This window comes from Stylophora pistillata, chromosome 4 (assembly GCF_964205215.1).
Source record: "Stylophora pistillata chromosome 4, jaStyPist1.2, whole genome shotgun sequence".
Lineage (NCBI taxonomy): Eukaryota > Metazoa > Cnidaria > Anthozoa > Scleractinia > Pocilloporidae > Stylophora > Stylophora pistillata.
The window spans coordinates 33822703-33847019 of record NC_142522.1 but is presented as its reverse complement, the minus strand read 5'-3'; the positions used below and the strand labels follow the sequence as shown (position 1 = coordinate 33847019).

Sequence of the window (24317 nt, the reverse complement as noted above, 5' to 3'; positions counted from 1 at the left end):
CAAATCTAGAGATGGGAAAGAAGGAAATTTAGTTTCAAATAATAAATCAACGACACAGGTGTATGTTTTGGGTTTGTATCAAATTTGACTCGATTGGCTGCCAGGTTTTGCGCTGGGTTTAAGGGTTCGTTCTATGTAAGCAAATTCTCAAAACGCGATTTCTCCATAACACTTAATTTTAAACACCCAACCTACTGTTCTGATCATTAATGCTGAAGAATTGTAAAACGGTTCTGCTGCAAAAATCAATTGTTTCATGCGTGGTGCTTTTAGGAATATTATCATTTTTTTCATTGACTCAGTTGACGCCGCAACCCGAAGGCAGATTTCACTAATTTTACTCCTTTAGATAAAGATCCTTCGAATTAACATTGCAGGAATAGTAAGATGTAAACACGCTCGGTCCCAATTACGAATTAATGAACACAAAGAAGTTAGCGCCCAAATCAATCAGCAGTGATTAGATAGGTTTATTTAATTAGTAGTATTCTAACATTTTCCAATAGAAACGAACACTATTAGGACCACCGACTCTTTATTAAGAGAGCATGCAGTAAATGGTAATAAAAAAACAAATATGTGTTATTTTTCAGGTTTCGAATTTGGTTTCGCATTAGTATGTTATCTAGTTAACTGTTGATGTACTCTGCGAGACGTCAATTCTAGCGTTCGGCACGGCGCGCCCTAATCACGACAGTGAAATTCGCAATGGCTTCGCGTCTCGTCCATCGAGTAAGAAATGAACACATCTAGGATCAAATCTGGGTTTTTGCAAAGGCGGGGCAATCTTTCGGCACCTGCTGATAGACGCGTGGCAGGCGCGTGTCAAGAACAAAGGTGCTTAAACATATTTGCTCGAAATCGCAACCTCTCTTTTATAATGAGGAGGCCTTGTCTTAATCTGGACATGATCGACGAGATTGCTGCACACTGTGTTGAAACTAAAGAAAACAAACTGATGTTGAATTACCGGCGCGATCGCTTAATGTGCAAACCGTTTAGTTGTCGTCTAACTTACGCTTGGGTGTGTACCATTTTCGTTTAGTTTTTTTTTTTTTCGAGCGCGGAAATTACTTCAGCCTTCTTCACTTTGTTTAGGAACTTTAAAGAAGGTTCTCGATTTCTTTGAAATGATATCACAAATTGAATTAAAGAAAACATTTTATCATTGTACTTGGTTTAAAAAAGTGGATAAAATGGTGCGGAAATTTTTCGACACTTAAATAGAGGCGAAGGAAATTGCATTTGCATCAGAATAGCAGTGGGTTCATTACTTCGGAAAACTCATTATTTTTCGTGCAATCAGGGCGCTTGCCTTGGTAATGGACTTCTATAACTAAAAATAAGGTACGTTTCGCTCTTTACAACAACTACTCTTTTATTTAAACTATCTCTTAAATGGTATAACTTTCGTCTCTTTCATTACTGAGAGTAAATATGCGGGCCTCATTAATAATGAATTTAAGTAAATGAAACAGAAAAATAACTTAAAGGTTAAAAACAGCTAGACTTTATTCCAAAGATCAATAAATGGTGGCCAATTTTTTCAAAAGTTTGTTTTGGTGCATGATTCCCTGTTTATTCAGGTAAAAGAAAAGCGTTCTGACTCACCAATGCATCAATGGACGCTGAGGTTAATTTTAATTCCCCCATAGAAGAAAAAAAAAGGAGTTATTGTGACAGTTTTGTATAGAACGGTGGCTCAAGGAAATTACACACTCTGTAGTTTGTGGCAAGATAATAGATGTTAGCCGTCACAGAGCAACACGTAACCAAAAACATGCATCATTTCGTTTCCGTTTCAAAGCCCAAACAGTAAAAGCGGGGGATTTCACTTTTAATTTTTACTTTAATGCTATAATCACCGGAAAACACCCAATTTGCAGCTAATACCCAGAATAGCAAATTAAAATTTTCGGGGTAAACTAGGAAGGAAGAAGAAACTCATGCAAGTGAACACTATAGCTGAGCTAATGTGTAATTTATCTAGATTGGGTGTCCGTTAAAAGTTTAATGACTGCGGAGTTATATGCCTTTGAAATAAGCAGCCCCGGTTGCAAATTAAGCGGTACAGTCAGGGAGCTCCACAATGGAGAAAGCGAGATAAGTTTATTAAGTCTTTTCAGGCAGGCACGCGCCAGAAAGGCCACCAACACTTTGTTTCGGAATACACGTGCTGCAAAAATAAGCCTAATAGCAAACAAATCGCCCGCGAACAATATATGATCAATTATTAAAGTATTAAATTGCCTTCAAAGAGCTTATCCCATGTGAAATTTCTTCGTCCTCCAGGTAGGCCACTGGTTTGGGAAAAGTTTCCATCACCCAGGTGCCTTCTATAGAAACTTAAGCTAAAGACTTTGGGTCGAGCCATGCAAGCCGACCTTGAACTGATTTATTTGCTGTCTTAGAGGTGCAGGCAAGAGTGTAGCCCCGGAGATGTGGTGAGTTTTTGTTTGGGGTCTGTCCATTTCGGGGGCTTGTGTGCGGTTCCCTAGGTAGACAACATGCGGAGAGCATATAGCACAAAATATTCGTGTGCAATGTATAAGACACCGGAGGAAACCCATTAAACTTGCTTTCTTTTTCTCCACGAACCATTAAACGATCGAGCTAACTGTTTTTGTGTCGTTCAAGTGGTGCGTGAAGAGAGCACAGTAGGCGCTTCGCAGCCAGGAATGTAAATTACAAAGATCTCGCTCATTAGCCGGCAACTCCAGCGGCTCTCGTTTCCTATCTTGACGGTCATCAACAAATTTTATTTTTCCTTTGTTTAGGTTTGTGGTAATCAGTGATTGCTTATTATGGTTCGCGGTGCAAAGTAAATTCAAATACACTCTTAATTGCTAAGGGTCACTTTGTAGTGCTTAGTGAAAGATATGTGCCCTGGGGGAAATGGGTAATCAATGCTGAAGGAAGCTTCAAAAATAAGCGAAATTAAAACTTGCATATTAGCCCTCGAGATCCGACAAACGTTCCAAGGTATAATGATTTCTTTAATCGCCCTTGATGTACAAGGTGACCAAAGGATAACACTCTCCTTTGTAAAGAAAGACAGAGTGTATTGGATGGATAATAGCCCGCCTTTAGTCACATCGCTAAGGAGTGTTTAAAGTTGTCTAACGGGGTGAATCTCGGTACTCAACTCAAAACCCCTTATAAAGTAAACATTATTTATGGAAACAAAGTCAAATGATCAACCCCATATCAGTGTTTCTTGCCCCTGAATGTTATGGCGTCTCAGTGAATAACACGAGTTGTGCCCAAACATCAAAGCTGTCTAAAAAAGGCAACAGTATCTAAAAAAAAAAACCACTGCGTGCTACGTGAGTGTGATAATATCATCTTAGACAAGAGAGGAAATTTATGTACATCGGAAGTATTTTGAAAACTTAAAAGAAACGTTTTAAATCTTAAATCAAAACGTACTTAGCATACACTAAACGACCCGCACGCAAGGAAACTTGGCAGACAGCTGTCTCGAACTTCTTTCCCGGAACAAAAAATTGGGAGAAGGGTTTATTTTCATCACCAAACTGTTCTTGCAGATGAAATATTAAGCTCCAGGACTAACTCTTTTATTAAACAGCGTCAACCTTGCAATTTCATTAACAACTGCGATCAGGCGAGTGGGCAGCCTTTGTCATAACTAGCTATTCTTGAATATCCGCACCTTAAACCCAATGACTATCAGAGTCGGCGCCTTGCATTTTTCCATCATTTTTACAGCCAACATTCGATAGACTCGAAAATGTTTTAAAAATTTGATGATGTGGGGTGTGGTCGAATTCCTCAATCTTTTTTTTTTTTCCTGCTTTTCTATTTTTTATCGCTTCGTTTACCTGTATTTCTGTATGTGATATAACCAGCTTTACCAACCGATAACTTTTTCAGTAATTTCGCAATATTCTCTGGTTTCTCGCGCGGCTCATTTCTGTTAAAAATTGAAGCTGTCCCGCAGAGACCACAAAATTTCGATTGTTTATCTCGGGAAACGTTATTTTAATTTTTAATTCTCGCATTTGAGTCCATGATAACAATTGTAAATCGACTGCAAGCTTCATAAAACAGAGGAATAAAGGATATATTGGTACTACACAGTCCACATTGTGTACCCCAGAGACAATTAAAGTTTGAAACGAAATTTTCATTTTTAATAAAGGAGCTTTACTTGTTTGAGCATTTCTTAGAGTTGACAAACAGGCTTCGTACTTTTCAACACCAAAAACTTGATAATAGTTAAAGCTTCAGCACGGGTGTAAATTCAATTTCTGGGATTTTACTTTTAATTTAACTATAATAATAAACTTCCTGAATTAATATTTAAATGCCATTTTAATGTTGAGGGGGGTCAAACATACGAATTGCCATCCATCATTTGAAATCTTTCCTGTTCTTAATTTTGAGAAAAGGTTAAGAATAGCAAGATTTACCTTTTTGATGAAATGGCTCCACTGTTTTTTTTAATTTTTTTTTTCTCTCCATCTACCATCATTTTGTTTTGTTTTTTCGGTTTTCTTTATATTATTTTTTATTTATGCGATCGATAGCCATCTTATTACCTCCGTGAAAGAGAATAAAGAATCCTTATCTTTTAATAATACCTTCTTTTTTTCGTTTATCTATGTAGTCTTAAATCAGGCTAACATCAAATAACGACCTCAACACGCTCAACAATTTTCTTCAACCTTATTAGTCGTACAACGCTTTTTCTATTCATTACGCCAGCAGGCCACCGATAAGACGTGACAACGCTATTTTCCGCGGTCAATATTTAAGATATCTAGTTGTTACGCCATCGAAGTAAACCAAACAAACCTTTCAAACGCCTCGGTGTGAAGTTCATTATTAGGATTGTTCACGATCGAGGAAATCGTAACTCTGCGTCATCACGCATGCGCTAACGTCAAAGTGAACGAAGCGAGAACGATAAAGCTTTCTTAGTTGTTAAAGGGTGAAAAGAAGATCATCTATCTTTGCGGAAAGCTAATCTCAAAGAAAAGTTAAATTTCCTATCGATTTGATCTGGAAGCAAATTGAAACAAAAGAGGAAGAGTTCCTCGCCAATATACCTTTTAAAAACGTTTATGTTTCAAATATCCTATCTAACCCAAAACAATCTGAACTGGACAGTGTTAACGGCTGTTGTAATACCCATTTCATGCCTATGTAGATAAAACTTTCGAAAGAAAACACAGCTAAGCGAAAGACTTGCTTTGCATACGTGTTATCGTATTAGTTCTCACAAAATCTTTGACACCAAAGCACAATGTTTGCTCTTGAAAATTCAAGTGATGAAACAAAAAGCGGCAGAAACAGTATTTTTCTTTTTTAGTAAGCATGCAATTTTATCGATTAAAACGCTCTCAATTTGTTTTCAGAAACCATTTCAAGCGCGCAGCTTCCGCTCCGGATCCCATTTGGATATTAGCAACAGTTACAATGTTTGGCGTCGGTGCGAAAAAAAAAAAAATTAAGTAAAACTGAAATCGAAGATGTTATTTAATTTACCATTACTCGGTCCGTATGAAATGAATAAAAAAAAATTATTATTTTCTGACCAAATTATTCCTTTTTGCTTCGTTAATTCGAGTTCAGTGCCGTGTAATTGGGGCGATTTTGAGATTTTTTCTCTGTGTTTTATTTACGAAAGCAGCGGATAATTTGCCCCTTTATTTCTTCCTAGCGCAGGAAATGTACTTATCTTTCTTATGGGTTGATGAAAGACGCTTTGAATAACTAATAGTAACTAGGCACTGTCAAAACTTGAGTGTATTTCTCTTCGTTAGAACTGTCTGACAATTAGTCACGGTCAATTATATAGAAGAAAGGGGGCTCGTGTCTTTCCAACACGAAACGTACCTAAATTATTTAACACGAATACAAACCGCTATGTTAACGACTCACTCCGGCGACACACGTGCTGCAGCAATTCTTAACAAGCGCGGAAACAATTGTCTAATAGAGCAGCATTTGCGTTTACTTTTATACGATCAATTCATAGCTTTGCTTTTGTTGTTTTTGTTCAGAAATGTTGAAGAAGGACAGTGCATCATACGAATCAACAGACAGCCTTAACTTCGTGGATACAATGGATACAACATAAAAACTACTTCTGGTTGCATTGCGCTAAATCATAGAGTTTCCATTCTTCACTGTCGGCACCATCCTCGTCTGAAGAAAGAAGAGTGTATAGGTGCTCTCTTAGTTTTCCCTCTGAGTGAACAATAGCCGTGACAGAAAAGCGATTTATTGTAAGAAAGAACTACTTAGGATTACTAATTTCTAATGCAAAAAATTTAAAACTAGGTGAGAACTTCGTGAACTAATTCTACATCAATTCAATGGGCCTATGCCTTGAAGAAGATTGAAATCTGCGTAAAAGATAGTGTTATTCAAAAGGATGTAACATCAATAAATACCGTGTGCTGCTCTTTCACGAGCATGACTGCCTGGTACGGTTTAGCATCACAAACACTGTAGTTTTTCTGGATTTTAGAGAGGTTTTACCCTTGAACGCAATTCGTTTCGGTGTACGAATTATGTCGTTGTTCAATTATCACAAATAACCCTGCTTCTTGAGAAAGTTTTCTCGTCTATCAATCAGCAGGAAAATCATTCATCTCCCATTTTGTTATTAAAAATTGAGAAGAAATATATTACGCTTTAAACTTCTAACAAATTGAGGCTGCAAATATACAAAACATAAGGATGGAACATAAACTGCAATTAAGTTTTCAAAGACTCAAATTTCGAGAGATCGCGTGCAATCGGCTGTGTACCAATACAAGAAACGGTTTGACATGAGCTCCTTTCTATACAGGGACAATTTCAATCATGATGATGTCTTTATATTTCTGTTTGAATTAAAACGCAATGTGTATTTACCTTAGTCTGGAGGTAAAAGTGTTGGAACAGACAGATCTTTAATAAGAAACTGATGGTAGAACAAATAAAAACATCATAAGAAAACAATACGCTGGCGAAGACAAGTGCGTGCGATAACCGTTTTATCTACTACCAAATTATTAACTTTAACTGATGAAATTAGTAAATATGCAATCGTTGTGCCGTTTACAACAACTGATAATTCTTGATCGTGTGTTAAGCCAGATTCTTTATTTAAGGTCGTCGTGGCCATCCCGTGTTCAATTTTATAACATTCTCTTTTTTTAATTATAACTAATCTCCTTGAAGTTTTACGAAGTGAATCATTGCAAGGCACGTGTCACTTTCACTTCCTTAAAATTTTGATCTATGGGTAAGATGTACAGTTATTCAAATTGGTGAATTTAAATTATGCAAATCGAACAGTAGCGTGGTTAGACCGCCAAAAGTTATAAAAAAAAACAACAACTCCATAAGAAACTTAGGTGGTGTTTTAATTTCAGAGATATCCATTTATTTTTAGGTTCTTAATTCACAATTTTTTTTTTGGTTATACCGGCTTTGTTTTTAGTTCAGCTAAGTCAGCAACACTGACGTCCTACTTCACAGTGTGATGAAACTTGACCACCAGTGCGTGTTTTTCTCCTAAATATACCCTACTCACAACGGGTGGCTCAAAAAGGGAAAAAGAAAAGCGAAATTGACTATTACAAAAACAATAGGAATAGGATGCACTTATTCTAACTTTACACGGTGATTCAGTTCCCAAATGGATCACGATGTGAAAGTTGAAAAAAAAAACACAACATATTCTTCTGTCTGAAATTCAATTACTTGTTCTTCGAATTGGAAGTGGATGAATTTGAAGCGTTGATCGTAGCCAGCTTTTATCGTCAAGGCATGCTTTTTAACTTAAACGTAGACTCAGACCTAATGCATGTACATCAGCTTTTCGTCTCTGTTTAACTCTTAACATAAAATACACATGGTAACCGGCTGACAAGAAACGCTGAAACAACCGTGTGAATCCTTAGGGAGCCCTTAGAACACAACAGCAACAAGAACAGCCAAAAATCGAGTTGGATGGGTGTCCTTAGATTTACTGATCGACAGAAAGATTAACTTCCCCTCAGCGACAAGTAAAGTAAGTAGATGCTTACAACTATACTGAGGCTTGTTTTCGATTATTTTTGTCCCCACTGTTTTTTTTTTCTCGAATAGAAAAACAGAAACAAAAAAAGCCTTTTCTTACTCAAATTAACCAAGTTCCCTCAGTCCCAAGCTGCTCGACTCTTGCCTTGCAGAACAGTTTAAAACAGGCTTACCTTTGTCTACATGATCAATATCTCGAAAAAGGTTTATTAACTCCTTTGCAGGCTTTAAACTGTTGCATAGTTATTCAAAGTGTTGTTTTTAATCATATGCACATTGAAAACGAGCGTGGTGAGAATATAAAGCAAACAGAGTACTTAGAAAACAAGCTTAAAAAGTAGACCACATGGAAGTGCACTGTACACTTCTTTGCTAGCAAAAATCGCCAAATTTTCCTCAAAACTCTTGTTTCTTGCGGTTGAAAATGAAGGACACGGCCGAATTTGGGACAGACTTAAATGCAATCCTTAAGCAGAGTGCGTGTTTCATTCCTGAGAGTTTTATCATCTCAACAGGTTCTCCCCGGGTGGCTTAACATGGGAAAAAGAAAAGTGAAATTGACCATTAAGAGAACAATAGATATAGGATGTATTCGCTCTTGGGTTACACAATAATGATCGAATGCATCACGATCACTTGCTCTCGAAACAAACAACTCTTAAAAGAAAAGCTTCAGCTATACAGAGGTTCTTTGACGGTCTCAAATGTTAGGATCGGTTCGATAACTTTGCGATCTCTCAGCGTTATCAGCCTCAACTTTACCACTTCATAATCAGATCATGATATGATTGACATCACGAGTTAGCTGCCAATTTTTCAATGTACGAGTACTAAATATGATTGATTTATCTGTAGCTGAAAGATATAACATCTATTGATACGACACAAAAGGTTTTTCCTTATCCTGAGTGTCGACAAATTGGCGTAGTTACTACTGAGTTTTGGTGGTGTTAAGACTAGGTAGTTTACACTTACCAACCATGGTTTTTTACCGATTCAGTGTTGGGAACACTCCAGGAGGATATCGTTTAACCTACCATGGTGCAGTTCAGTCTAATTTACAGTCGCTTTCAACTTACGTGGCACACAAGCACCGCAGGTTGCCTATTAAGGAAGCCCTGACAAAGCGATCTTACACCAGATGGAATTCAGCCACAGAAATTGTAAACAAAACCCGAGAACAGACATCGAGAGCATGCGTTTCTGAAGCTTGCGACAAAGGTTTTTAAGGAACACAATCAAGAGACACGACTAGAAAAAGCAAAAGGTACCTGAAGTTGTGTAGCGGTGTAAACACACACGTGAACATAGACCATACCATGTTTTTACTTGTCCAATTCATTTACTATTTATAAACCTACTTAGAAATAGGTTAAGATTGACTGATAGAATCTATTTTCATGTTTCGTTTGTTTTTCTTTTCTATTAGAGCTTCTTTGTTTCGGAGGTTCCATGGACTTTTCTAGCAATTTCCTCTGTAAGTTTTCTCCATTTTTCTCGTTTTGAAAAAAAAAAATTAAAACGTTTAGTTGTCGTCACCGGCAATGAAAGAGAATTTTCAGTTGATTTTGAAGTCAAACGTTACAAAGTGTTTCAAAATTTGCGCACAATGATATTAAGCAAGTTGTTCGACATGAACCTCGTGTATTTCAACTGTCTGATGAGGAAGAAGTTAGCTACATCTGCAGGGCCAGTGAATTGCTCAAACGTTTACTGAAATAATTGATTTTTATTGTCTTTCAATGGATCGAAGAGGGTGACAATACAAAGAGTTTGGACATAGTCAGCAGAATCGATCTGACTATGTCAAAACCAATTAAACTTCAAAAACAAGAATAATTAATATTAAAAACAAGGGCGTTAGTCGTTAATATCTAGGTTTGTTAGATTTTTCTTGCACAACCTTTTGACCAATAAAAATTAATAAATCTAAAAACAGTGACGGAAGCGTTCATTTTATTTATATTTCTTGCATTAGGAGCAGCCTAACATTGTCCACTATTTCTTCTTGGATTTCAGGCTTCAGCAATTCTTTTACCTGACAACATGACAAGAAAAGATGTTTAAAACTTTTAAACAGCGCAAACGTTGGTACAATAAAGGTTACTTACAGTACAGCAGCTGAACTGCTGATGGTGTCTGTCCCGGCACATTCTACCTCTTGCCCTCAAAATCTTGACAAACCGAAACTAATAAAGGGGGGTGGGGGGGGGGGGTAAGTTTCTAAAGAAACTACGATGCGGTGTCGGTGGAGGGAATTTCAAGATCATTTGGTTTTATCAACGGAGTTGTTAATGTAAACTGGCCACTATAAAGACTTTCTGAGCGAAAACAAAACTACTCGAGTGCGAAATTTAAACATAATCGCGGTTCCTTGCAACGACGTGAAGTTGTGTCGAATCACAAAACAGGTGCACGCTCTTGACCAGGGGAATTTTTTTTTTTTTTTACGTTTAGGGATGGTGATTCCCATAATTGTTGCATTTAACTCCCTCTTTCTACGTCACCTTGAGACCTCCAAGGATTACTCGCACCTAATTTCTCCTTAAAAAATCACCCCTGAATCAAACAAGAGAATAAAGGACATGATCGCCAACTAAAAAAAAAAGCTCTTGATTGTTAAACAAATTCTCCTTGTCAGCACCCAAAGAATTGTATAGAGAACAGTATGGAGAATATGCATACTGATGTCAGGTAAAAAATAGCTTTGAGGCTTCGAGTTTTGAAAATTTTAACGTAACGATGTGTCCCTCGTATAGAACAAAAGAACAAGACAAAAAGAAATAAAAAGAAACAAAAAGAGACAAAAAGGAACTAAAATTAAAAGAGATAAACAAAAACGGACAAACAAACAAATTAATTACAAGAAAACTGACACACTGACGAGCAAACCTACTGCTCACCGAGTACTTCAATGATGCATCATAAGCATATTGCAGAGAGGTGTTAAAGAGCATCACACCATGATCTGTAAGTGTCAACACACAGTTTCGTAGGCGCGCTATCGTCTCGCGATCAGAGTGTTGGATCTAGAAACAAGGAATAAAGAAGGCCTCACAAGATGGATTTTGAAAACGTTTAAATACCTTCGAAAAAGGACAAAGGAAAAAAGTTTGCCGACACAATTCTAAATATTGTAAAGCCCGGTTCAAAATCCGAGGTATCAACTTAGCTGTGAAATTGAACAAACAATAAAATGAAAATGGGTTTAAAGAACACTAACAGTTTACTGTCTAAGAGCCGCACTCTACATCTGAAGTGATTCTATCGTGAGACAAACGAACACTAACAGTTTACTGTCTAAGAGCCGCACTCTACATCTGAAGTGATTCTATCGTGAGACAAACGAACACTAACAGTTTACTGTCTAAGAGCCGCACTCTACATCTGAAGTGATTCCATCGTGAGACAAACGAACACTAACAGTTTACTGTCTAAGAGCCGCACTCTACATCTGAAGTGATTCTATCGTGAGACAAACGAACACTAACAGTTTACTGTCTAAGAGCCGCACTCTACATCTGAAGTGATTCCATCGTGAGACAAACGAACACTAACAGTTTACTGTCTAAGAGCCGCACTCTACATCTGAAGTGATTCTATCGTGAGACAAACGAACACTAACAGTTTACTGTCTAAGAGCCGCACTCTACATCTGAAGTGATTCCATCGTGAGACAAACGAAAACTAACAGTTTACTGTCTAAGAGCCGCACTCTACATCTGAAGTGATTCCATCGTGAGACAAACGATTACACTTCATTACCACTACTGACCTGTCTTGGTGCATTGGTTTCATTCTCGAGACTGTTGGCCAGGCCGTCACTGGGTGTGGCTTCTTCGTTTTCCAAAGGAGATATCCAAACATAACCATTGTTACCCACAATTACCGTGGCACCACAAGGAAGGTTAAGAAAGTGAGTCTTACACCTTTTAACCAGCGAAGGTGGAACTTGAACGAGGGTGCCTTCTTTAAGCTGTCAAGAAACAATAAATAACTCAGTACATCTAACAGCAGTAGTTCTGCTATTGTTAAGGGCCGAATGAGTTAAGATTACCACAATGTACTTCTGCAAAGAAAGCTTTGCTGTAAATAAAATAAGAAAGATGGTAACTTTTGAGCTCGGTAAAGAAGTAGAGAAAGGTGTTACAACCTTTCTTGGTCTACTTACAAAACATGATCGACATCGCCGATCCTAGCAGCATGCAGGACGCATGACATACATGAACTTCGTAATGGGCCAAACTCACAACACAGAGTCTCTGTGGCTCAACATAAGAGGCGAAATCCGAAGGTCTGAGGTTCGATTCCTCAAGGAGACTCAGAATTTCTTGTTTGTCCCACGCTTGTGAAAACACTAAAAACACCTTTGTTGTTTAAAAACGTTCAGCCAAACCAACCTTTCCATACTTGAGACTCCGCGTGTGTAAAGAGAGAGAACCATCGCTGTACACTGACTGCACCTCTGCCTGGTTCGAGTCAAGGGGAACGCTTAGATTTATTATTTAGCATTATATGACTTAAACAACCTTAGAACAAAGAAAACAATGTAAGAATGGATCCAGAGTAAACAGCACTAAATGCCCACAGTGCTACTACATACAAATTTACCCGTCTCCTGCATCTATTAATTAGTTAATTTGGTTAGGCAGGGGACGTTAAAGAACCCACTCACGAGATTACTATGATGTGGTCTGGCCTGTTTACTGGGAACTGGGGGGATGGGGCATCTTCAAACACGTTTCCTTCGATTGTTTGTAAACTGCTGATGCAGTCCGGCCAAAGTCCCCCGAAAAGTGTTGTGATGCGCATTTGGTCATATCCACATGTTAATTTGCGCAAAATAAATATTAAATTATTATTATTATATTATTATTTCAAAGGATACACTTATCAGGTCACCCTCGGCAAGAAAGTGACGCATCATTAATTCGTCTTCCGCAGATCGTCGTCTCTGTTCACAAACACAGAAACGTTACACTTTAACCTCTCGAGATATTAATTAGTAAGTCTTCCATCGAGCTGCTATACAAGTCTTGGTAAATTAGTGTGGAGAATTTGATCTCTCAGTATAGAAGATCCACTATTGCCGATCAGCAGATCTATGTTCCTCATTTGTTTGCTGGTTTACCGGGATTTTAATTTTCTGAAGTGTGAGTCGTTTCATCCAACATAATCAGCTCAATAATTTCAATATATCAACAAAGTTGAAATGGTAAATTGGCCACCGTTACGATTATAAAAGCTGACGTTTCGAGCGTTTGCCCTTCCTCGGAGCGAATAGAGGAATTGTGGGTTGTGTTTGCTTTTAAAGGCAGAAAATGGAGCTACGTGACTGGTGGGAACATGGCAACGAGAAAAACACGAATAAATTAGTGGAATGTAAAGCGTTCGTTGATACCTGTGGGATTTAGACTGCCGGTTTGAAAGATGAGCTTTTTTTCAATATTACAAAGCAAAACCCTTTGCCACTCTCCCCCTTCCCCAAGTTGTTAGTGATAAAATACAGAAATAGAGAACTAAATGAAGCCTTTTGATGACAAGCATTGCTTATTCTGTAAAACTTTTGTAGATTCTGTATGAGTACTAGTTGTATTGTTTCTCCCTCTCTCAGGGGTGGAAAGAGCTTTTCTGAATAATAAATAAGATTGCCCAAGTGATGAAGAGTCTAGTTCTAGTATGGTTATGCAAAACATGGTTACAAAAATAGCATAAAAATGATATGCAAGAACAAAAACAGTGACAACAAAACTAGAACTTTTTTTTACCAGTTCACCACCAGGTAAATTTACTGAAGAAAGCAGCAAAACCGAGTCCAGTCTGGAAAAAGTTTCCACTTTCCATCTCTTCTGTCCAACCTTGAAACAAAATAAATACTGCTTTATTCACAGCTGTTAAGAGGCACTGTCAGTAAAAATCAGATATGATCATCAAAATCGCGGACACACTGAGGCAAAAATCGATTTCGCTCATACTTTCTATATTGACAGACCCTTGTACCAAAGTAACCGAAACAGGGTTAGTTTTTTCTAATCTTTTTTTTTTTGAGAGTAATTAAATAAAAACGGTCGAGTACGAGCTAAATTTCGATATTCGAAATGGCGAAATTCTGTCATATTCATGGCTTGCCAGCGTAAGTCGAAAATTATCTGTGAGTTTTCCTTTGCACTAACATTATAATTAGGGCCTTGAACAATTCATTGATGACATGAAAAGCAGCTATGTTCTCGTTATAAATATTTTATGAATTTTCTTCTCGATGACACCCTACGGCTGTTTTTTCAATAGCTCTACGGTACCCTAAAACAACTGCCAAAAACGCTTGTTGGTACGCAAAGAAGAACCCAATAACTATATTGCAGATACAGTTTAAGGATAGACAGACTAGGTTTACACTAGAGGAAATTGTTCCGGATTCATGATGAATCCGAAACGTTTTAGTACCGGATTCATTCTGCCGTTTACACGAAAGTGGACGAATCCGAAATAAAAACTTCGCGGTTTGGTCGTGTCTCCGGAGATTTTGACTCCGGAATTTAAAGTGGGAACTTTGAATCCGATAACTTTTGAATCCGGAAAGTTTTGTCGTGTAACCGCTTTTTTTCTCGAATCCGGATATTATTTCCACCTGCAATCTTTTGAGTTTGCGGTGAAACCAAAATGGATCTGGTGCTTACATTGCTGGCGGTCTCCGGTTGCCTAATCTTGTTGCAGGTTCAGGCGATAAATTTTATCATGTGTACCGCAGTATTTCTGAAGAAACGCAAATTATTATTGCAAGGAAGTTTAACGTCAGCCACACTTAATCGCCGACGACGTAGACTGCTTGGCATCTGTCCAACTCAAATTTGCCTCAGTGGCATCTGGATCTACTCTAGCCTTTTTTGGGGGAGGCATTTTCACTTTGTCGATCGAACGACGAAATAACACTGGGCTTGGTAACCATTCCATTTCGAATGTTCCCGGAGTTGTCGTTGTGTGTAAACGGTCAGGAATCCGAATATCCTTTCAGTGTAAACGCCTACGAATCCGACTACTCCAAAATTGATGAATCCGGAAAACTCTCCTCTAGTGTAAACCTAGTCTCAATTTTTTGGGATAATTTTTGGTTTTGCAGTAACCCTTGTTTGAAGTTTGCTTATTTTCGAGATTTGCTGCAGCCGCCATATTGAAGTTACAACTCACTCAAGACCATCAAGAAACAATTGATCGCATGTCGAAAAGTGCATTTGAAGTTAAAACATGATAAGTTAACTTAAGATAAGACCTGCTTTCTGCTTCTTATCTAGAAAATTAATTAAATTGGTGGTAGACTCCGGCAGATTTTTGCTTGTTGTCAGTTTGTTTACACAAGATATTTGGTGACTACTGTACCAAAAAGTTGCGTTTTGTTGATACCTTCGGTTTCGGTTACATATCTACTTTCTGGGTATTTCAATTATTAGTTTTACTTTTGAGAATGTACAATCTACGAAAACTCCTGCTTTTCCATGACAAACACTGATCAAATAATAAATAATTTAAACTATGTAACGTGTTAAACAACCTGTGTCTATAATGTATCCGTCGGCAGACTGTCGGCACGCATGTTTGATGACAAAGCTACCGATATTTCATTGAACATTATAACAGTTATAGTAGTTGGGGATTTCTTGAGTATTACATATTTTATGTATAAATCGGGTTAGAAGGGACGGTTAATTAATGATGAATTGTGCATCATAGTGGTTATAGTAGTTGGAGATTTCTTACTGCGCATTTTCGGGTTGGAAGGGATAGGTCATAAATCATAAATTGTAAAGATTACGATTTTCATTCTTTTTATTACATCCTATAACATTTTTTAGTATTAAGCACGTGCACGTTCTTACGAGCTTTGTCGTAAGCTCTTTTGTGTTCAACGTGAATAAATAAACTTACTTACTTACGGACCTTACGCTTGTCCAAAGATCAGTATCACTGGCATGAGGAAGTTCGCTGATTAAAACCTTATTAATATTTTAAAAGCAGGATATGTCCAAGTTTTATTCATTTAGTTATGTCTGCAAGGTTTATCTGAACGTAATCGTGCGTATCCTACTCCAGTAACAGTTCTTTTCGTCTGCTTGCGTGAAACTGTGAAGTGTGAATGCTGTAGCTGTCAATTTCAATTTTCTCTAAGAACTTTTCAGAAAATTGTCTCACTGACAATGCGTCATTAAAATAATAAACCTTTCTCAAGCATGGCTTGTACGTTTTCATTGATAGTCGGGAGAATGTGGACCTGATCCAAGATGGGAAAATCAATCTTGTCAGGGACTCACCCCTCGTATCTTGCAAGAGGAATATTACATGCCATGAAAAAACAGTTGAAGATTATTGGATGTGAAACGGAAATTGAGCTTATTTTAGCAAGGAGTCCTCTCTGATGTATTCGTAGTACCACGCTTTGCCTGTTCAAGCGTCAGTAGTGTTACAAAAATTCCCAGACACTGTAGAACAAATGATGGCCATGTTCTTGTCATGGCAACGGCAATCTTTTATGAAATTCCAAAGGAACAAATAAGCGAGGTTCTGAAAAAATTGTTTGCGCGCGTGCTAAAAAAAAAAAAAAAAAAAAAAAAAAAAAAAAAATGAAGGCGATCTGCTAAATAATACTTCCATAATATCTCTTCCTTATTTTCTGATGAAGAGTAGCTTTAATTTTGTTCATGAAAAAGTTTCCGTGAGAATCTAATCTTACACTAAGGGTGTTTTTGGGTTACCATATTGCACGGTAATTTACTGTCAGTAAACGACCACCAAGGAGTGAATATCGTTTACACCATAATCTACGTTAATATCAATTGATAAAAGGAAAGCAGTACTGAAACTTATTTAAACAGTGTTGAAACTTTAGGTGCTGGAAAGTGCTGGAAACCAGTGCAAGCCATGACGCTTGATGAGAAGAGTCTATTTATTCACATTTCTGTTTGTTTTGATAGAATTTTGTGCCCCAAAGGGACCATTACCCCCACGCGGGTGGTTGAACGGTTTTGGACAGAGTTTTGTACCCGGCCGTGTTTTCTCTCTTTTAAGGCAAACCGATAACATCCCATACAAACCTTTATAAATATAAAACGTTGCGCAACACGGTAAGAGTCACGTCCGCTTTTCTAGTAGTGAGCTTGGGCTGCCTGTGGCTGTCACGGCTTCGATGATGCTTGTTATTCAATTGCGTGACAGATCAGTCAAGTGATCGAACCGCGTTAAACGGTCCTCGATTGTTGCAATGTATCAGGTGTTTTCATGTCTACCAGCGCAACACCGAGAAGTGGTCTGATACGAAACGTCACCAACATGAAGCCGACTTAATTAGAAAAGGTCGCTTGTGAAAAGGAGAAAGCAGAATTTAGCACGAAACAAACTAACATGTCATGACAAGCCAAACACTATAAGACGAGGTCAAGAGGTGAGTCACAGCAGATTTTGTAAACGTTTCTCGACCCAATTCTTTTACGTGTACCTCTACATTTTGCTCTGGTGCATATTTAACATATTCCATTCATTTTGCTTCGCTTAGCAATTTAGAGGAGCTTCACATTGGAAACTTTTAACTGCAAACATGTGAAGTGTTAATTACTTCAAAATGGCGGATACTGAAAATTGGCTTACTTCAAGAATGTCTTGTTGAACAGATACAAAAGATCCCAGGGAAAAAAACGGTAGAAAGTTGAAGCTATCCTTGAGCATGGCTCAGGAGATTTCCTGGTCGATTTCATTGCGTACCGCGGGTATTTTTGGCACGTTTGTTTGAAGTACCAACGAATCTATTTCAGAGCAGCTGTAGGTGCACTTGAAAAAAAAAATCATATTTTATTTTTAAGGAAAGGTTATGAGTTGGTTGTGCCGCCAATCAATTGGAGAGGCATTAGACGAATAGGATTAGTGTGAAACTAATTTAAAAATTACGATAAACTGACTCGACAGTGCCACGAATTATGACAATTTCAAAGGTTTTGTTCAAGAAAATATTGTAAACCGTTTCAAGTAGATTTCTCTTATACAAGCGAGAATTTTAACAAACGGACATTGCTGTCATATGTAGGGGACTAAAGCCTACCAATGGACAAAGTATGAGCGAAATTGAATTTTGAGCTGTGTCCGCGATTTCTTTAATTTTTACTGACATTTACTCTTAAAATCTCCCAAACAGTCAGTGTTACAAAGTATAATGTTTTGGTGCTCCCAAACAAAATATCATCTGTCCTCTTCAAACATGTACAAGGCAGTATTACAATTCCAGGCACAGTCTTGTACATAGACAACAAACGTTCATATACACACACTAATGTGATTCATTGCTTAAGTTGAAGATATGAGCTAAAACATGCATCAAAGAGGTTGAACTAACAAGCTGTAGGTAACAGTAACTTTGAAATTATAATCAAAGCTATTTCATCGTTAACTTTTAGGTCATTAACATAGTTTACTATTCACCTCTGTAATTCTTCCAACCACAACATCTCCAACTTCTCCATTGTATCTGAAATAACAGAACAGCATATAATTTTGACGAGTTATTATTGTATCCTCTGAGTATTACATTTTGCATGTACTCTAAGAAGGTCCTGACAAGACAGTGGAAATATATGGGAGGTAGCCCACTGGAGGTAACGATAATTCTTGATGACTACGATGGCTTCTTGAGCATAAAGCAGCCAAAGGACCAGCATGCACCCTTGGACCGAGAGCTAGTCCAACAAAGGTCATGCATCATTAGAATAAAAGCTTTTCCAGATTCTTTTCCATGTTCCACTTCTTTCTGTGTGGAGACCAAAAACTGTGAAATTCAAATGTCTTGACCCAGCTGGATTTTCATTGAGAAATGTTGTTGCAGGAGAATGATGTGATGGAACAGGAAAATATCTGAATGAAAATGACTTAGCCATCAAAATTCCGCCAGAGAACTGTGTAATGGTTGGAAAATTCTCTAATGTCTGATGCCTATGAAGAATACATTGTGTACAAAACAATGGCTAAGCCTTTGTGTTTGAAGCTGTGTCTCTAGGTCTGAGTTCAGGGCAGTGACCATTTGGCTCCCACATCTGTCACAAGCACAAATAAATTAAAGTAACCCTGGATCACTAGTTCTGCTTGGGTGCAATCTGAATACAAGACTGGATCACAGAGCTTCTACTAAGCTTAAAGGCTGATAGTTTGGAAAGAAACTGTTTGGGGCTGTGTTGGTGGGGGTAACAAAACAATTTGGATATATCAACAAAGTTGAAATGGTAAATTGGCCACCGTAACGATTACAAAAGCTGACGTTTTGAGCGTTAGCCCTTCATCGGAACGTTAGCCCTTCATCGGAGCATTAGCCCTTTGTCGGAGCGTTAACCCTTCGCTCCGACGAAGGGCTAATGCTCGAAACGTCAGCTTTTGTAATCGTTACGGTGGCTAATTTACCATTTCAACTTTGTTGATATATCCAAATTATTCTACTAAGCTTATTCCACTTTCTATGAGATGAGATGACATGTCTGAGAAAATGTTTGCTCCCCTGGGATGGGATTCTGGTGCATCACAGGTTACCATTTCAGTAAAAACATTCATAAAAATAAAAAAATTTTAGCATGCACTTTACATACCTTGTCTTGAATGGCCTTACACAGATCAATTTGTTCACTCTTTCAACTATTCCAGCCACTGATGCTATCAATTTGTCCCCATCAGCATATGTACCATGACCCCTGCAGCAGAGAGAAATTACATCCTTGTTTCAAAAACAGAAAGAAAAAAATCAAGGGATGTGGGTTGTATGCAAGGCAAGTCAGGGAACCAAAAACCAAGTAATTACATTAATTAATCAAAACAAAGGGAATAGAGCAATTTACACTTGAGTTTTGATTGCTCTGTGTTTGCTCTACTTCACTTTTTGCTCCGAGTGGTCAAGAAGACTTGTACCACTCTCTCTAGCCTGCAGAGCAGGCATAACTTGGGCATGAAGTGCTCGGTATTTTCTTAGAGAAAAATGGCTGCCATCTTTGATTTTAATGACAGCGGAAGGCTGGGGAGAGAAAGAAAATTGTATCAAGGGGTGAGTGACAGTCAAAAATAAGGTGAGGGGTTGGGGTGGGGGGAGTCTTTTTTTGTCCCTTCCCACCCCCTCCAACTACCAGTGACTCTGAACCCAAATTAAACATGGCTGGTTAAATAAACAGTTGTGCGCTTCTTAATGTTAACTCGCCCCAATAAAATTCCTGCACTGCAAGCTACACTCTCTCAGTCAACAAGATGTGACACTAACACCAACCCTGTCATCAACATTCATATTTTACCAAGCACCAGGCAAGTGCTTGCACTTAGTTTGACATCAAATTGGCTCTTTGTCATAATATCCTTTGAACGAATTGTCTGTTGTCATCACAGTACTGTAAGTTAGAATTTGGTAGAGACATATTAAAAGAAATTTTTCATAATTTAATTCCTGCAAGAAAACAAAGTCAAACCCGCCATTTTAATTAAGATAACCATCAGCTAGAGGAAACTGTTTCTTTCACTCATTCTTAAATAGAATTATTAAATAGTGGAATACACTTTCTAAAGAGATAGCAGATGGACAGGATTTCAGTATTTTTCAAAGTAAACTTAGAAAGTTTTGTGAAATTTTGTAAAATTATAAGCCAATTTGTAATAAATCTTAAATTTTCAATTGTATGACAATTCATGTTGTATTTTACATGGGGAGCATCCTCATAGAGATAACCTCTGATGTTTCCTTTTATGTATCCTTTACATAATAAACACATGATTTTATTTGAATGAACATAGCCATTGAAATGACAGTTAACACATGTCTCTTCCTCACACTCAACTGCTCTATCCTTATTCAAAATACTGCCATGATACATCACCATTTACAACCACAAAAGTGTTGAGGAACAACTTATCCATTTACACCCTAAGATCAGTTTGTTCTCTATACACTTCCTAATATAACCAACAAGGAGAATTTGTAGTTGAGTTTCTGTAGTTGTTGATCATTTTCATTATTCTCGTAACCATAATGTTTGATTCAGGGGTGATACTGTAAGGAGAAATTAGATGCTGGTCACTCTAAGGGGTTTAAGGATTAAGACTACAGAACAACTGATATCCATCTTTTCAGCAGCCTATGAAGAATAAGTTGTATACGTAATTAAGTGACCCCGTACTCTACAGTTTTAACTGTTAGATAAGATAATGACTTTATTTTAAGAGGGTAGCACGTAACAGTTTAAGTACAACTGATGACCCTGTGGCCCTCTATAAAGTAATCTAATCAATATATATATCTTATTAACCAAGCGCGAGGGCTGTACTGGGAGAATATCGGCCTGAGTCTTGACAGTATGGACCGAGCGCAGCGAGGTCTGTACAAAAAAGACCGAGGGCCAATATTCTTCCAGTACGGTCCCGAGCAAGCTTGGTTAATAAGAGATTTATTATACAACTGAAGTTCAAAGGGACACAAGAGTGGTGTCATTCGGGACCATTCGGGACAATGCCTGGTCCAATACTTAGAGAATATTGACCAGCAATAGAGCATTTGGATTGGTTGATTTTAGTTATTGGCCCTCTGACTGCCTGAGTCATGTAATAAATAAAATTAGCATAAATGAAAGTAATAATAATTTGATGTATATAATTTAAAAACCTATTAAAAAGAAAAATACATATGTATATTATATACTAAAAATTAATAATAATACAACCATGCTAAAATATCATCATCCATATTATAAAAAATTCATATCACTAATTTGTTTACTAAGTAAATTGTTTATAACTTTCTTTTTCAAAGCTTTGGCAGTTGAGGCAAGCTTTTGTTGTTAACCCACTACATTTTCACCCCTCTGATGCATCGCTTTTATCCCTTTTCACTTTGCTACCTTAATCTTTACACCTCCTCCTCTAGGCCTAGCCACAAGTTCCCAATGAATCCCAAAAAGTTGCCGATAAAAGTGTCTAAAAGTTGCCAAAAAGTTGCTATTTTTTTCAAAAAGTTGCTGAATTTCCAAAAAGTTGCCGAAAAGTTGGCAAAATTTTTCTGCTTTTCATACCTTTTTTGGGTTAAAGATTAAAAATTCACACATTGCTCCTTATCAAAACTTTATTTGTCAAAGTCCAGTGATAATATCAGAGGTTCTTTCCATTTCACTTGATCAACAAATAGTCACTGTAATTGTCCGCCATCTTGAAAAATGTTCAACGTGATACCGCTGACCTCGTGATAAGGCATCACAAAACTCAACCCATGGGGGGGCCCCTAATTATTGTATTTTAGAATAAATTGAATAAATGTCTATCGAAAACTGACCAATGTGGCTCAAAATGTGAAGAAAGTGGCTTCAAAGAACCTCAAAAAGCCCAAAGTGGCCGAAAATTCTAAAAGTTGCCAAAATTCTAAAAAGTTGCCAAAAAGTTGCCGAGCAACTTGTGGCTAAGCCTATCCTCCTCCCTCACTGTGATGTATTCATATGTCATCATACCCATGATGCATTGGAAAATAAAGGTGATAGAACACACCATGCAGTTGTCGTTGTTTTCTTAGTGAAGATATCCTTAAAAATACAACACTCCCCATAGCTATGACCTGTTACCAGTGATCCTCAGCAAAAAAAAGTGACATTGAATTGAAAGAGGAGAGAGGGAATTATTGCAACAATAGTTAAGTTATTCGACGCATTAAGTGCACTGTCCAAGTCAAAAATAATAGCTATTATTTGTATTTAACTCCAGCGAGACCTGGGGCAAGTTTGCTGACATGCGCTGTACACAGCTTGTCTGACATGTGCTTTAACACAACCTAGCTTCGTTCACCTCTCTTTAGAATAGTATGTGTTATTTATATCTGCACCATGGGAACTAGAAAGAGCAGCAGGAAAACTAAGCCTCCGATAAAATTTACAGATTACGAAATGGACGACTTACTGGCAGATCCAGCAACATCTCTGCAAATAAGCGAAGCAGTCAAACGCGAACTAAGTCAGGTTGAGTCGATGATCCAAGATCTTTCCCCGACGAATCGCAAAGTCGAGCAGCCGGCAGTAGAACAAGGCAGAACGATCGCAGATCTCCGAAACCACAACTTACAGCTTGAACTAGATCTCACTCGTACCATACTCGAGCTGTTAAAGTTACAACGAGATTCAGCGCGGAACAGCTAAATGGAAGGGTCTATTCGGAACCCTTCCCTGTAACTTCACCCCAGACATTGTTGTTGCAGTTATTTTGCCTGTTGTGGTTTTTAACCCTTCGAGAGTTAAATATACTTTGTCGACTACTTTTGAGGAAAGTTGTAGGTATTTTTTCATACGCCTTTAACCTCTATCTATCATGTCGACAGCCTGTGCTCATTACGCTTTCTTTCCATCACAGACCAGTTTCAAAAAAAGATTTCAAACCAACCTCATGTATCCTGTGTCTTCAGTTATGACATCTCCCGGTGATACAATGTGCCTTGGCTCGGATCCAGCTGAGGCCGGGATTCTTTTCCCTTTCTTTGGCAATCTTGCATCCACAGACATTTCTGCTATTCCGTCAGAGACCTCCAATGCTTTCAAACCCTAAACACGTGAAATCTGTTCGCCATTTTGAAACGGAAGGAGACTGGAAAAGAATAACAGAATACCAGGATAAGCCGCATGTGGTGTAACAATCATAGTTTATATAACGCAAATCAAGACGGAGAATATGAAAATTGACTTTGTAAAACTCAACTCATTAAACGCTAGTAAGAAGTTGATCATTGGCTATTTAAAAGTGGACATGTAAAATTAATTTTTTAACCAAAATGAGACTCGAATTGATGAGTGACACAAGGCCCCAAGCACAATCCGAAGACAAGGCCAACAAATAAAGTATCGCCCAAGTTGTTAGTCTCCCTTCCAGCCCTTTAAACTTCCCCACCAACGGCGTTGGTGGGAGAGTTTTCGCTTGCGGACACCGGAAAGGGCTGCAAGGGAGACTACCAAGTTGTTAGATGAATTCAAAACGAAGGAAAGATTTTCATACAACCCCATACATTAATTATGCATTCCATCTCATAGACTAAATATAAAGTTTTCTTTGCAACACTCTGCATAATTACTGTATGGGGTCATATGGAAATCTTGCCGGATTATCTCTTGGACGTAATAGAACAAATGTCAAGAATGACCGCCGCAATGAGTCAGTGCTGTTTTTCTTTCATGTTTCCAGTACTAACAGTCAAATGGCCCAACCTACTGCCATTGCTCAGCTTCAGCACAAAATCAAAATATTGCATGCAGCAG

At 37.9% G+C, this 24317-nt stretch overlaps 1 protein-coding gene and 1 long non-coding RNA gene across 4 annotated transcripts; one reads left to right on the top strand and one right to left on the bottom strand.

Moving 5' to 3' along the window:
• Nucleotides 1–562: 562 nt before the first annotated feature.
• On the top strand, nt 563–11256 carry LOC111332326 (uncharacterized). Of its 3 annotated transcripts, XR_015999698.1 has the most exons (6): nt 563–1347; nt 2293–2444; nt 6030–8032; nt 9041–9307; nt 9470–9517; nt 10060–10155. It is a non-coding gene; the product is annotated as an uncharacterized LOC111332326 (long non-coding RNA). The 3 variants fall into 3 exon arrangements; XR_015999699.1 differs by lacking the exon at nt 563–1347 and having other exon boundaries at nt 1855–2444; nt 7923–8032; nt 10060–11256; XR_015999697.1 differs by lacking the exon at nt 563–1347 and having other exon boundaries at nt 1855–2444.
• On the bottom strand, nt 9750–23662 carry LOC111332325 (exosome complex component RRP4). The gene is made up of 9 exons (XM_022937640.2): nt 23452–23662; nt 19650–19751; nt 18499–18544; nt 13809–13898; nt 12929–12994; nt 12441–12509; nt 11816–12016; nt 10944–11069; nt 9750–10078 (listed from the first exon to the last, which is right to left on the bottom strand). The coding sequence occupies exons 1-9, from the start codon at nt 23568–23570 to the stop codon at nt 10001–10003; spliced, it is 897 nt and encodes a 298-aa protein (XP_022793375.1). The 5' UTR covers nt 23571–23662; the 3' UTR covers nt 9750–10000.
• Nucleotides 23663–24317: the final 655 nt, after the last annotated feature.

What these genes read in the sequence shown, in the direction of transcription:
- LOC111332325 (XM_022937640.2), bottom strand. Translation starts at nt 23,570, where the DNA reads ATGTCTGTGGATGCAAGATTGCCAAAGAAAGGGAAAAGAATCCCGGCC. An exon ending in GAAGACACAGGATACATGAG is followed by an intron (nt 19,752 to 23,451) that starts GTTGGTTTGAAA and finishes TCTCTGCTGCAG; the next exon opens with GGGTCATGGTACATATGCTG. An exon ending in CCGAGGGTGACCTGATAAGT is followed by an intron (nt 12,510 to 12,928) that starts GTATCCTTTGAA and finishes GACTCGAACCAG; the next exon opens with GCAGAGGTGCAGTCAGTGTA.